This window comes from Calliphora vicina, chromosome 1 (assembly GCF_958450345.1).
Source record: "Calliphora vicina chromosome 1, idCalVici1.1, whole genome shotgun sequence".
Taxonomy (NCBI): Eukaryota; Metazoa; Arthropoda; class Insecta; order Diptera; family Calliphoridae; genus Calliphora; species Calliphora vicina.
Window position 1 is genome coordinate 161,344,733 of NC_088780.1, and position 12,925 is coordinate 161,357,657.

Below are 12,925 nucleotides of genomic sequence, written 5' to 3' on the forward strand. Positions count from 1 at the left end.
TGATAAGCTAAATTGTTAAAACCTCACACTGTGCCTTGGGAGCTCTGGAAATCGCTAAAGTGCAAAATAAAGGGCATCCTAATATATATACTATCACGTTTATTTTGCAGTTTTCCCAACAAAAAATAACGAAAATCGAAATGCTCCAAAAAATGGAATTAAAATGGTTGTTAGAGAACTTGTCGCTCGCTCCCCATGGACTAACTAACTAGTGTAGTGGACATGCGACTCTCTACAACAAATTAAACAAAACAAGGTGGTCAGACGGAATTTGGTAGCAAAAAAAACAAAAAAGGATTTAGAATGGAGAGATGCTGCAAGAGTGGGGGGTCAACATAGTTCAGGATGCATTAAATACGCAGCTGAATGCCTGCATATCCTGTATTGTATGCATAATACAGTTGCGGAAATGATGTGGTCTAACATGTTGGTGGTTTGTTGTAACATTGTTATCTTTCAAAAAAAAAAATTAATGTCTAACTGGACGGGTAGGAAAATTGTACATTTGCAACATGGTTTTCAAAACGATTAACAGCTTTATTGATACCATCGAATTAGTAGTTTTGATATTCTATAGTTATTAACAGGACTGTGATTTTCATGCAATTTTCAATGCATTTGCCAAAAAATATCATTATTATTTTTGCATATTTTGTTATTAATGCTTATTTTTGCATATTTTGCTGTTTTCATATTTTACCTGCAGGGTGCTTTGCCTACTGCCCTGGTTCCACACCCTACTCACAACCGATAAATAGTGTTAGTGTTGTTGCTATTAATGTTAAGGTTGTTATTATTGTTCTTGTTGCTTTTAGGTTAAAAAGGTTCATAATAAATGTCGAATTTAGTTTTTTTTGCTCTCAGCAACATTTGCTGGCGTTTTGGCTATCTAGTCCGTTGCTGTTACAGTATTTTTGTACTAACTAAACAACAAATCGTATTTATGCATTATGTAGTGTTGCAACAACAACAACAACAATGTAATTTGTAGTATGAGTGTTGCACAAATATCATACATATTTATGTATAAAGAAAGCGTATGCACAAACATGTGTAACACTTTCATTCTTGTGTAAAATTTACTGGGCAAAATGCATAATTGGCGATTTTCTCGTAACTAAAATGTTTAGCATTTTGTTTTGTAATATTTAGTTTGTTTTTCGTTTTTGTTTTCACTATGGTGGCTTTCTAACACTTTTTAAATAGAAATTTTGAATTTGTTTTTTTTGTATGTTTTTGCATACAAAACCACCATCTAATGCCAACTTTTGCATAAATATATGCATACATACATATTTATGAATATGTTTGTGTTTATGTGTGAATAATGTTGTATGTATTGTGTTGCAATAATGTTGCGTTTTTCTAATTTTCCTGCTCACTGCCGTTGCTGGCTTAAATTCCATACACAGCTACCCATGTCCTTTAATATTAATATTTTGAGTTGGGTTAGGTTTGTAGTCGTATTATTCATATTTTCCGTTATTCTTTTTTTTTTGTATTCTGTATTAGTAATCAGAAATTTTATTCAACTTTCGTACAGATACATCCATCCATATGTATGTATTTAAATTTTATATGTATATTAGGGTGGCTTTTTTAAAATTTTATCGAATTTCGAGGCGTGCGAATCGGATTATTATTCAATATTTTATTAAATAATATTGAATGTATATTATTTGAACTTGTGAATAATTGTCCAAAACATTATGACCATATATATTCGAAAAATTATTGATCTAAAGAATTCATTATGACCCAATGAAATCAGGTCTTATATGAAATAGGACCTTAAATGGAATCTACGACTAATTATGGACCGATAATCACAAAATTAATTTATAAATGAGGAGCCGCAGAACAAAAGCTACTTTTTTGCACATTTAAAATTTTTGAGAAAATGAATTTTATTTATTTCGCCCTCTTAAAAAAATGCATGAACCTGGAAATGGTAACAAGTTTCTTACTTATCAATAGATATGTATATCTAGTAACTGCCATAAGTCACCACATTAAATGTTAAGGATGATCGATATAAAACCATTTTTATATCGGAAAAATAACCCTTTGTTAAAAAATAAAGAAAAAAAGTACGTTTTGTTAAAAACAAAATTAAAAAGTATGTTTTTTATGAGTTTTTTTAAGATAATATTTTAGATGAATGTTTTTAATCCTGATCTAATATATAAACAAATTACACATTGAAATTGAATAATTTTTTTTTCGTTTTATACTAGTGTTGTACGTTTTATTAAGTACAAATTTTTTAGAACATATTTACTTAGTAAAAAAATTAAAAAAAATTAGCTGACTTGATTGTTTCTAGATGATTTCAACCCAAATATTATAAAAATACAAAAAACCCAATTTTTGATAAGATGCGAAAAAGTACTCTTTGTTCTGCGGCTCCTCAAATGCAACATATTTATGTTAAATTTTATACTGATTTATTCTCGTTAAAGTTGTTTTCAAAAATGTGCCTTATATGACAGCTATAACTAATTTTGGACCGATTGCAATAAAATTACGTAGAATGATTTGTTTATGTATGAAACTTATTTGTGTTGAATTTTATTTGGATATTGACAGGTTTCAGCGATTTATTAATTCATTAGTGAAATTTTCGAGAGTGGTCCTTATATATGGGAGCTATGATAAATTATGGACCGATCTTTTCTAAATTTGATAAATGTGAGTTTGGCTATATAAAACTTATTTATGCTGAATTTTGTCTTAACCATGATACAACAATATAAGGTACACTCAGTAGAAAATAAATTCTCAATTACACTCAGGTCTCGTTTTATGCGATAGATGCGTTCCAAAAAAAATCGCATAAATTGAATTCGCATAAAACGATACTCTAGCTTCATATAAAAACTAATGATTCGTTCCAAAATTCTGAAAAACCGCATAAATTCAAATTTTAATTAAAAATCCAAAGAAAATCGCATAAAAAAAATCAACAAAAATATATTTATTTCATTTACTTAAACAGTAAAAACAAAACCCTTTAAAAAAATAAACAAAAATATAATATTAATTCATTAGTAACAGAAAATGATCAAAAAAATAAGCCAAAACATTTTTTAAGGAAATTCTGTAAATATGTATGATCAATCTGAATGACTAAATAATTGTCGGCATAGTTTAGGAATTGGTTCAACGTCACTAGATGATATAATCATATCATCATATTGTAAAATATCATTTTCATCACTAGAATTAAAAAAAAAACATCTAAAATTTTAAAATCTGTTAAAATTCCTAAAAAAAATCGTTAATTTAAAAACCGCATAAATTTGAATCCGCATAAAACGAGACCTGAGTGTATACAATTCTTGTAACGTCAAACAAAAGAAAATAAAAACAAGTAAGAGTGCTATATTCGGCTGTGCCGAATCTTATATACCCTTCACCAAATTATACTTCAAAATTTTAAATATTTTTAGGTAAACAAAATTTAATTTTTTTCCAGTTGTTTTTGAATTTTTTGAAAAAAAAAATTTTTCGATTGTTATTTTAATTTTTTTTTTTTAAATTTAAAATTTTTTTTTTTTAAATTTGAAAAAATTTTTTTTTTTAAATTTAAAAATTTTTTTTTTAAATTTTAAAATTTTTTTTTGTTTTTAAAATTTTTTTTTTAAAAAAAAAAAATTCGGGTTCAAAATTTTTTCCCGATTTTGACCCATTGTAGGTCCAACTTACTATGGTCTTATATAAGACGTTTGCAAATGTCTTTGAAATATCTATCATTAGATATCCATATTGTCTATATTAATGTCTTAGTAATCCAGATATAGGTAAAAAAATAGGTCAAAAATCGAGGTAGTCTTGGTTTTTTCCTCATATCTCAGCCATTTGTGGACCGATTTTGCTGATTTTAAATAGCAAAATTCTCGAAAGCATGTCTGACAGAATTATTGAAGATTTGGATCCCGAAGATATCTGGGGTCTTCAGAAAACTGATTTCAACAGACAGACAGACAGACAGACAGACGGACAGACAGACAGACAGACAGACAGACAGACAGACAGACAGACAGACAGACAGACAGACAGACAGACAGACAGACAGACAGACAGACAGACAGACAGACAGACAGACAGACAGACAGACAGACAGACAGACAGACAGACAGACAGACAGACAGACAGACAGACAGACAGACAGACAGACAGACAGACAGACAGACAGACAGACAGACAGACAGACAGACAGACAGACAGACAGACAGACAGACAGACAGACAGACAGACAGACAGACAGACAGACAGACAGACAGACAGACGGACATGGCTTAATCGACTCCGCTATCTATAAGGATCCAGAATATATATACTTTATAGGGTCGGAAATGAAAAATGTAGAAATTACAAACGGAATGACAAACTTATATATACCCTTCTCACGAAGCTGAAGGGTATAAAAAATATGAAAAAAATCAAAACCAAAATTTGACATTACGGGGCTAAAAATTGGATTCTACCTTCCCTAGTGATTCTACCTTCTACAATTATTGTATCATGGTCTTAACTATATTCTGACAGAGCAGAAAAGGCTTGGGGCTAGGAGAAATAATTACTAAATTCAGATTGTTATATTTTATAGGTATTAGAAAGAACTATGGTGGAGTAGGGTACAAAATTAATTCCAAAAAAATACCACCCTAATGCATATACAGCGAGAGGAGACTTTAGCCATAACAGTGAGCTTAAAAATACATGAGTTTTAAAAACTTTTCGCTTTTAACAGTTTTAATAGAAATACTACTTGTTTTTAAAAAGTAAAAATACTTAAAAAAAATGTAATAGAAATACTACTTTTTCTAAAAAGTAGTAGAAATACAACTTTTTTAAAAAAAATAGTAGAAATACTTCTTTTTAAAAAATAATGGAATACATCTTTTTTAAAAATAATACTTTTCATAAAAAAAGTAATAAAAATGCTACATTTAAAAAAAAGTAGTAAAAATACTACTTTATTAAAGAGTAATAGAAATACCACTTTTTTAAAAAGTTTTAGAAATACTACTTCTTTAAAATGTTGTAGAAATACTACTTTTTTTAAAAAAAAAAGTAGTAAAAATAATACTGTGTTAAAAAAATTTCAGAAGTAGTAGAAATACTCCTTTTTTGTAAAAAAAAGTCAAAGAAATACTACTTTTCCTAAAAGTAGTAGCAATACTACTTTTTAAAAAGTAATAGAACACATCTTTTTTAAAAAATACATAATACATTTTTTAAAAATTAATAGAAATACTACTTTTCATAAAAAAAAATAATAAAAATGCTAAATTTTTTTAAAAAAAAGTAGTAGAAATATTACTTTTTTTAGAAAAAAGTCATAGAAATACTACTTTTTCTAAAAGTAGTAGCAATACTACTTTTTCAAAAAAGTAGTAAAAATAATACTGTTTTAAAAAAAGAAGTAAAAAATTTAAAAAGTAGTAGAAATACTACTTTTTCTAAAAGTAGTAGAAATATTACTTTTTCTAAAAGTAGTAGCAATACTACTTTTTTTAAAAAGTAGTAGAAATACTACCTTTTTTAAAAAGTAATAGAATTACTACTTTTTTTAGAAAAAAAAAAGATTTACTACTTTTTCTAAAAAGTAGTATAAATACTACTTTTTAGAAATTTTTGTTAGAAATACAACTTTTTTAAAAAGTAGTATAATACCACTTTTTTAAAAAACAGTAGTAAACAATTACACTTTTTAAAAAAAAAGTAATAAAAAAAAATACTTTTTTAAAAAAATAGTAGAAATACTGTTTTTTAAAAAGTTTTCTACTACTTTTTAAAAAACAGTATTTCTACTACTACTTTTACTACTACTTTTTTAGTTTTTTGTAAAATACTACTTTTTTAAAAAGTAGAAAAATACTACTTTTTTAAAAGGTAGTAGAAATGCTACTTGTTTTTCAAAAAAAGTTGTAGAAATATTACTTTTTTTAAAAAAAATGTAGTAGAAATACTACTATTATAAAACTTTTAAATATGTGAAGAAATCATTATCGAGTATTGTATAAGTATAAGTTTCCACTTAAAAAAAATTCACATATTTTTTAGTAGTTCTATTAACTCCAATACTTTTCTGACACGATTTGAAAAAATGTGCTCACTGACTAAAGAAAAGTGTAAATCTAAGTTGAATTTTCTTTCAGAATTCAGAAATAAAATGCTTTAAAATCGTTATAAGGTATACGAACACTTTCTTGCTTAACTGTATATGCTAAATAACCCCTATTGGATGGGGATAAGGCCACAAGGATTAGCTAAATGTTACATTAGAAACACACACACAACATATTCATTATTTTATTCTCCACACACTTCCCAGTCAACATTATTTTCTGAACAAATTCTGAAAATGTATCAGAAAATTGAACGACTTGTGTAAATTTCCTGTTGACACTTGGTAGAATAATCTGCAATTTTTTTTCAAAAATGTCTGCATATTATCTGAGAGGAAATTTAATTTTGATTTATTTTTTATCAAACACCCTGTTTTTCATTTAAAATTCTCTGGCTGAATTATGAATTAAATAATTTAACATTGAAATCGATCTCTTCATTAGCCTTGTGCCAAAGAATTCTTTATGTTGGGAATGGTTAAAATGGAAAATTAAGCTTAAATTGAATTAATTAAACTCTGGTCTAAAATTCATTTACAGTTTCCCTACAAATTTACATCGGAGCTCGTACAGAATTGTCTCTGAAAATTTTACTAATTTCCTAAGACAGAGTTACTAGTCAACGTTGCCATATACCATAGAGAATAGACATAGAGCGGAAACTCTGCTGTCAAAGACCTAACTCAGTTGTCAGAAACCTAAGTGGTGAGAATGTATTAGTAGAAAAAACTATGAGAAAACAAAAACAACACTCGTATGTGTGATAATTTTGAGTAATTTTTTTGTTTGAGTGTTTTTCTAGTTTCCGCTCTATGTTTCTCTATGCCATACACAGTCTATGAAATCGTCCAGTTACAGACTGTCGGTTAGAATTCTAACCAAATTCAGCAAAAAATGTTTAGTGGGATCCTACATACCAGTACAATTATATAACATGTGTGTATGCAGCATTTCGTGGCATTATTATGACCCTTAACTTCAGTTCCAGTTTTATAAAAATTTTTAGCATGTGTGAGAATGTGACTATGACCAAAATAATATTCAAAAATATGACAAAAAAAAAACAGAAATACTTATAACAACCAAAATATTTAATGTTTTTGGCGTAAATTTTACATGCGTCACAAAATCTGTTAAATAAAGGGACAGACTGAGAGTTGGCTGACTGGCTGGTTGGTTGTTATGGTCTTTCGGTCAAAAGGAAGGACCTTGGTGTTGAGGTAATGGTGTGATGCTTTATTACCGTCTGCTTTGCGTGCTGTTTTTTTATTTGTTTGTTTTATTCTATACTTTTAAAAGCCAAATTCACTCATTCATTCATTCATTCATTTATTCGTTTATATTTCCACTTATTCAGTCATTGTTCACAAACAAACAAAATTCTATTGTTTTTTTTGGGTTCGTTATAAAATATTTCCCATTATGTGACATTAATTTACAAAGTAAGAGTTATCACCCTGTCGCAAAACCTCAAAAAAAAACATGCTTCAATAAAATAAAATGAATGAATAAAATTGTTTTTTTGGCCCTGAATTTAAGTTGTTATTTTTAGCATTTTATTCTCGGGAATTGTTGGTTGAAGGGTTTACATAACATTAAACAATAATTAAAAACGGCTAGAATGCGTACACACGGATATTTAAACCATAAAATATGACTTTGAGCTTCAAATCGTGACAGCAATTTGTATAGTGTGTGTTGATTAACATAAGCAGTTTTTTAATTAACCCATTCTTAACTGATAACCTTTTTTTAAGTAACGAATGGAAAAGGGAGAACAGGAAATGTTTTGTTTTTACTGAATTATGTTGATAGAACTTTATTACTGAGGGTTAAATATTTCAAAAGTTATTGGATTCACACGGATCTTGTTACTCATTGGTTTCGAAGTTGGAATACCTTTAAATCGTGAAGGTCAAAGGTCAATTTTTCAATATTTGGAATTTCTAATGAAAAGATAGCGAAATGTTATATATTTTGCGCCAATTTTAATGAAACTTGAGAAAAATATAACATAAAGAACAGAATTTAAAATAACTGCACAAAAATAGGAATTAACTCTTAGCAACACTTGAGGGTCATTAACTTATAAAATCACGAAAAACACAGCCATTTTGACCCCAAGTGCTCTTAAAGGTTGAAATCCATTTTTGCACTGTTGTTGTAAATGTTAGACCCCAATGTATATTTTTCTCAAGTTTCATTAAAATCGGCGCAAAATATATAAAATTTTACCTTTGACCTTCACGATTTAAAGGTTAACGTTTTCCGATTTTAGTAAAACTTTCAGACCATATTTAAAATTACCAGAACTATAATATTATGAATTGGTTTTATAATTTAAATCGCAGGTACGGAAATACTGTAACGGACATGAACATAATTTTTTCATATTTTTATTCCCTATCTCAATAAATCCCAATGTGATGATCAAAAAATTCAGAAATTTATTTAACAAAATTTTGAAAAATTTGAAAATGGAGATAATTTTTTTGGTCATACCTGCGAACATGTTAACGGTATCCTACGATGACAAAAACTAATACACAAGTAAATACGGATATATTTTAAATGAAAATTAGCATTTATTTAAATTTTTCTCGAAATATGTTAATTTTGTTCCTACATTTCTTGTTCAAGTGGCCTGAGACACGTTAATGGTCTGGCTAATTTGTAATAACTTTAACATTTTTTAACCAAATTTTGTCATTTATACCTCATTACAATGATAATTATGTACACATTTCGATTCGTTTGCATTCAATTGCAAAAGTATTTATTTAGTGGCAAAATTTTTACAAAAACTGAAAAATTTGCGAAATTTTGGCGATAATACAGTTTTTGGGTAATTTTGACCCAAAGGAGCTACAGGGTTAATTTACAAAAAAAAAAAATTATGTAATATTCATTATTATAAATAAATCTACATATTTCTAGAAAACAATGCAGAAAGTTAATGAGTTTCACCTATTTATTTCATATAAATAGTAAAAGTTTACATATATCTGAATTTTGAACTCGATGCGCGTCCAGAAATCGTTGTCCGATTTAGCTAAAATTTTTAGCACTTAATTTGTATGCCTAGTGTCACAATATTCCAGCCGGCACTCTTCAAAATTTTAACAAACATTTTTTCCCATACAACTGATTGTCACTCTACAGTGACATGTTGTCGACGCACTTGCTTCTAGACCAGTGGTGCCCGAAATCACAATTCCCTAGCACGCGTAATAGGGCAAGAAAATTCTGCTGGCGTTACTTTGATACACATACACTATAAGCTTACTTGTGCGTTTTCTTATAATGATCATGTGTTTGTTGCTTTGTTTTCATCTCAGAGAACAAAATCAAATCAAATTCTCCGCTGTTCTTATAATGATCATGTGTTTGTTGCTTTGATTTCATCGCACAGAACAAAATCAAATCAAATTCTCCGCTGTTTTACCAACACAACCAAAGCTTTGATGGTATGTGTTTGGGCACCACTGTTCTAGACAATTATATTGTTACGAAATTGTACTTGAATTCAAATGTAACGATTTTAACGGCTGATTTAAAAGTAGCAGAATGCTTTCAAATAGCAATGCTGTAATAGCAAACTGTAACATATCTGTGGCCATTATTAACATTGAATAAAAGCTTTCAGTTGACTATTGATAGTAAGTTGGCAACGCTGTTTGCTGCGACCGTATATTCGAATTCGAATATTCAGTTAAAGAACATTGTAGAAACCCAGCAGTTAAGCAAGTAGTCAATGTATCCCTTAATGACAGTAATTGTCTCTTGGCTGACTCCATTTTATATATTTTGGCCATTTGACACGTATGTGCACTCTGTAGTGCAGAGAGTAGACAATTGGTTACTTTATACGTCCCAAGTAATCTAGCTTGAAGACAATTGCCACTTAAGTGTCTCTAAGTAATCTAGATTGTAGTCACTTTAAACGTTTTGTGAGTATTTCGTATAAACTGGGTTTTTACAAATTGTGTTAATATAATTCTCATACAGTTTATTTTTATTTTTGCTTAAGTATACTGACATCCCATGTAACATAGCATGAAGTCAATAGTCACTTTAGTGTCTCTTAGTAACCTATGGTGAAGTAACTTCAAACTTTTTTTTGTATTGCACTTTATTTTACCCACCAGAAGCGTTGACTACTTTCGATCTGCTATCCGATAGTCACATTGTAATCAAAAGGCTCCTGTCCCCTGCTTAGGACATGCACGTGTTAAAGTAACTAATCAAGTAACCAGTTACAAAGCTAGCAAGGTAATGATGCTATGTAACCAGTATGTGAATCCAATGCGTTGCCTACTTTGGACCAGCTATTAGACAGTCCCATTGTAATCAAAAAGAGACAACTGACCCCCTGCCTAGGACATGCCCTTGTTAAAATGACTAGTCACATGGCTATTGAAGTAACTAGCTCCCACCCTAAATGAGGGTAAAATCACTAGCTCGGTACTGTCTCCTAGAACTGCTGGGAAGTACACCACAGATGGCGTATGTATTAGTAAGATCTAGAATATTCGAACTTTGACAGTTAAAGAGCAATCTAGAGTGCAGATGGCAGTGTTATAAATAGTGGCAGAGGATGCAGTCGTTAATGAGTTTATCAGAGACGCTATTTGAAGAAACATCAACTGAGTGCCTTAAAGTGAGCTGTGTTTTTCAAGAGAATTCGTGTTCATTATAAAGTGTATCTGTATTTCTGCGAATTTATAAACGTGTTTAAAAAAAGCATTGAGTGACTATTTAATTCTGTTGTTGTACATTTTAAATAAACAAAGAGTTGTTACAATATTCAAACTACTAAACGGCTTTTATTTGCAATCAAAAGTATCCGGTTTATTTAAAGGAAATAAACAAACGTTTTGAAAAGGTTAAAACGTAACAGTATGTTGGTTATCTGAACACAAAATCTGAAGACAAATCCATGAAGTTGAAAATGTGCTTCCTATCTTAGAATAACTATGCTTGAAAAATCAGCATCTACTTCAATTAAATTAAACTTTGTTATTATGGAGACTCAGATCAGCTTTCCTGGACTTTCAGCAATACTTTCACTTGGTTTAAAATTGGTATTGCGTTCGCATTATTCTCTACATGAAGGAAGTTAAATCAATATTCCGATAATAATAGAAGTATTGTTCAAAAATTAAATCGTGTTATTCTCTCGTGTAATGCTCCATTTTTACTAACCCGAAACTATTTTATTTCGGTTGGCAAGACTGCCCAAATGGCGGTTAGCTCAAATCTTAATTGCATTTTGGAAAACCCCTTAATAAGGAAATCATACAAATATTAAAAAATATTTGCTTTTAATGCCGAGAGTGAAGAAGGATCTAAAGTCACAGAAACATTTATAGAAACTAATCGGATTTACTTGATACTCGTCTTTCGCTATATGTGTTCCGATTCACATACAACAGTATTCGGGGGGAACGTTTGTATGGGGGCAAGGGGAAATCACAGTCCGACAATTTCCAACACCAAACAATCTTTATCAACAGAGAGTATTTCTAGCAAATTTCATCCACCTAGCTTCTTTATTTTGGGCCCTATCGTGCTTTCAACATACAGACAGACGGACGAACATATATAGCTAGATTGCCTTAAATAGAATTTCATAAGCACCCAGAATATTTATACTTTTGTGGGTCTGCGATAAATATTTAAATTCTTTGTGATGGTGGGTATAAAAATTAAATAATTAGATTCGTAGAAAATTTCGATATTCAACTGAATTCGATCTCTTTTAATCGAATTATAAACCCTATTAAATTTAAAGTTCGGTCATAATTTAGTTGTAAGTTAAAACCTGTTTACCTTGTTTACTTTGCTTTAAAAATTTATTTCTCTAGGAAACTGTCAATGAATTTCTTAATGAACCATATCAGGAGCGACTCATATTTACTTTGAACTCGGCTGCTTTGTTGGCGCCATCCTACAACTTTCCCGAAAAGCCCATTAGTAAAATGGTGTACTTTATAAGGCACGAAATACCAACTACCTTAACCATGGAGAATATGGCCACTGTAAGTAATAATCTCTATAAAATATACAAAACTAAGAATGAATAAAAATCCTTTCCCTTAGACCCTTATGATAGGAGATCTGCTGCCAAATGTTTTGGAAAATTTAACAGTTCTATGTGACGATGTCATTTTTCCTCTGCTCAATAATCCTGTAAATCAAAATGGTTGGACCTCGGTGATTGTGAATGATATGAAAACAGAGTCTCAAGACTTGCGCAATGGTATAGCCCAAATGAAGGGTTTGGTAATGAATCGCACCATCCTACCCTTGCCAATTTGCATAGATGAGGTCATGGAAAGTGCACCAGCTATTGCCAAAGGGTAACAAATAATGAAAAACATATTCGTTCATAACAATTATTTTCTCCCTAGGGACTTGAGTAAAGTCAATCATTTAATGAAGCATTCTTTGGAATTTATGGTAGTTAAATGGCTGGACTCTGTGGAAGACTTAATACATATTAAATCCAGAGATAAAATATTCTCTAAAGAAGAATTTCCCAGACCCGAACATTTATTTAATTTTTGGGATGCCCGTTTAGAGAATTTGGAAAATTTAGCCGATCAATTGGGTGACAAACGCATCAAAACTATAGGTTTTGTATTGGAGAAAATACGTTCGGTATTTGAAAGCAGCTACAGGCGCATAGTGGAATTAGTTTTGGAGGCTTTGGCAGAAGCCAGAGATATAACCAAATACTTAACACCTTTGGTTAGTTCAATAGTAAGCTTTAACAAAACAAAGTT

At 29.9% G+C, this 12,925-nt stretch overlaps 1 protein-coding gene across 2 annotated transcripts in view; it reads left to right on the forward strand.

The window, feature by feature from the left end:
* The window catches only part of LOC135964246 (dynein beta chain, ciliary), a 63,292-nt gene that overhangs the window by 16,949 nt on the left and 33,418 nt on the right, over positions 1-12,925 (forward strand). The window contains exons 3-5 of one of the 2 annotated variants that reach the window (XM_065516430.1): positions 12,005-12,178; positions 12,240-12,499; positions 12,551-12,890. In XM_065516430.1, coding sequence (XP_065372502.1) covers positions 12,005-12,178; positions 12,240-12,499; positions 12,551-12,890 — 774 coding nt within the window. Of the gene's footprint in view, positions 1-12,004; positions 12,179-12,239; positions 12,500-12,550; positions 12,891-12,925 lie in introns of those variants that run through there. The other variant, XM_065516429.1, reaches the window with a different exon arrangement.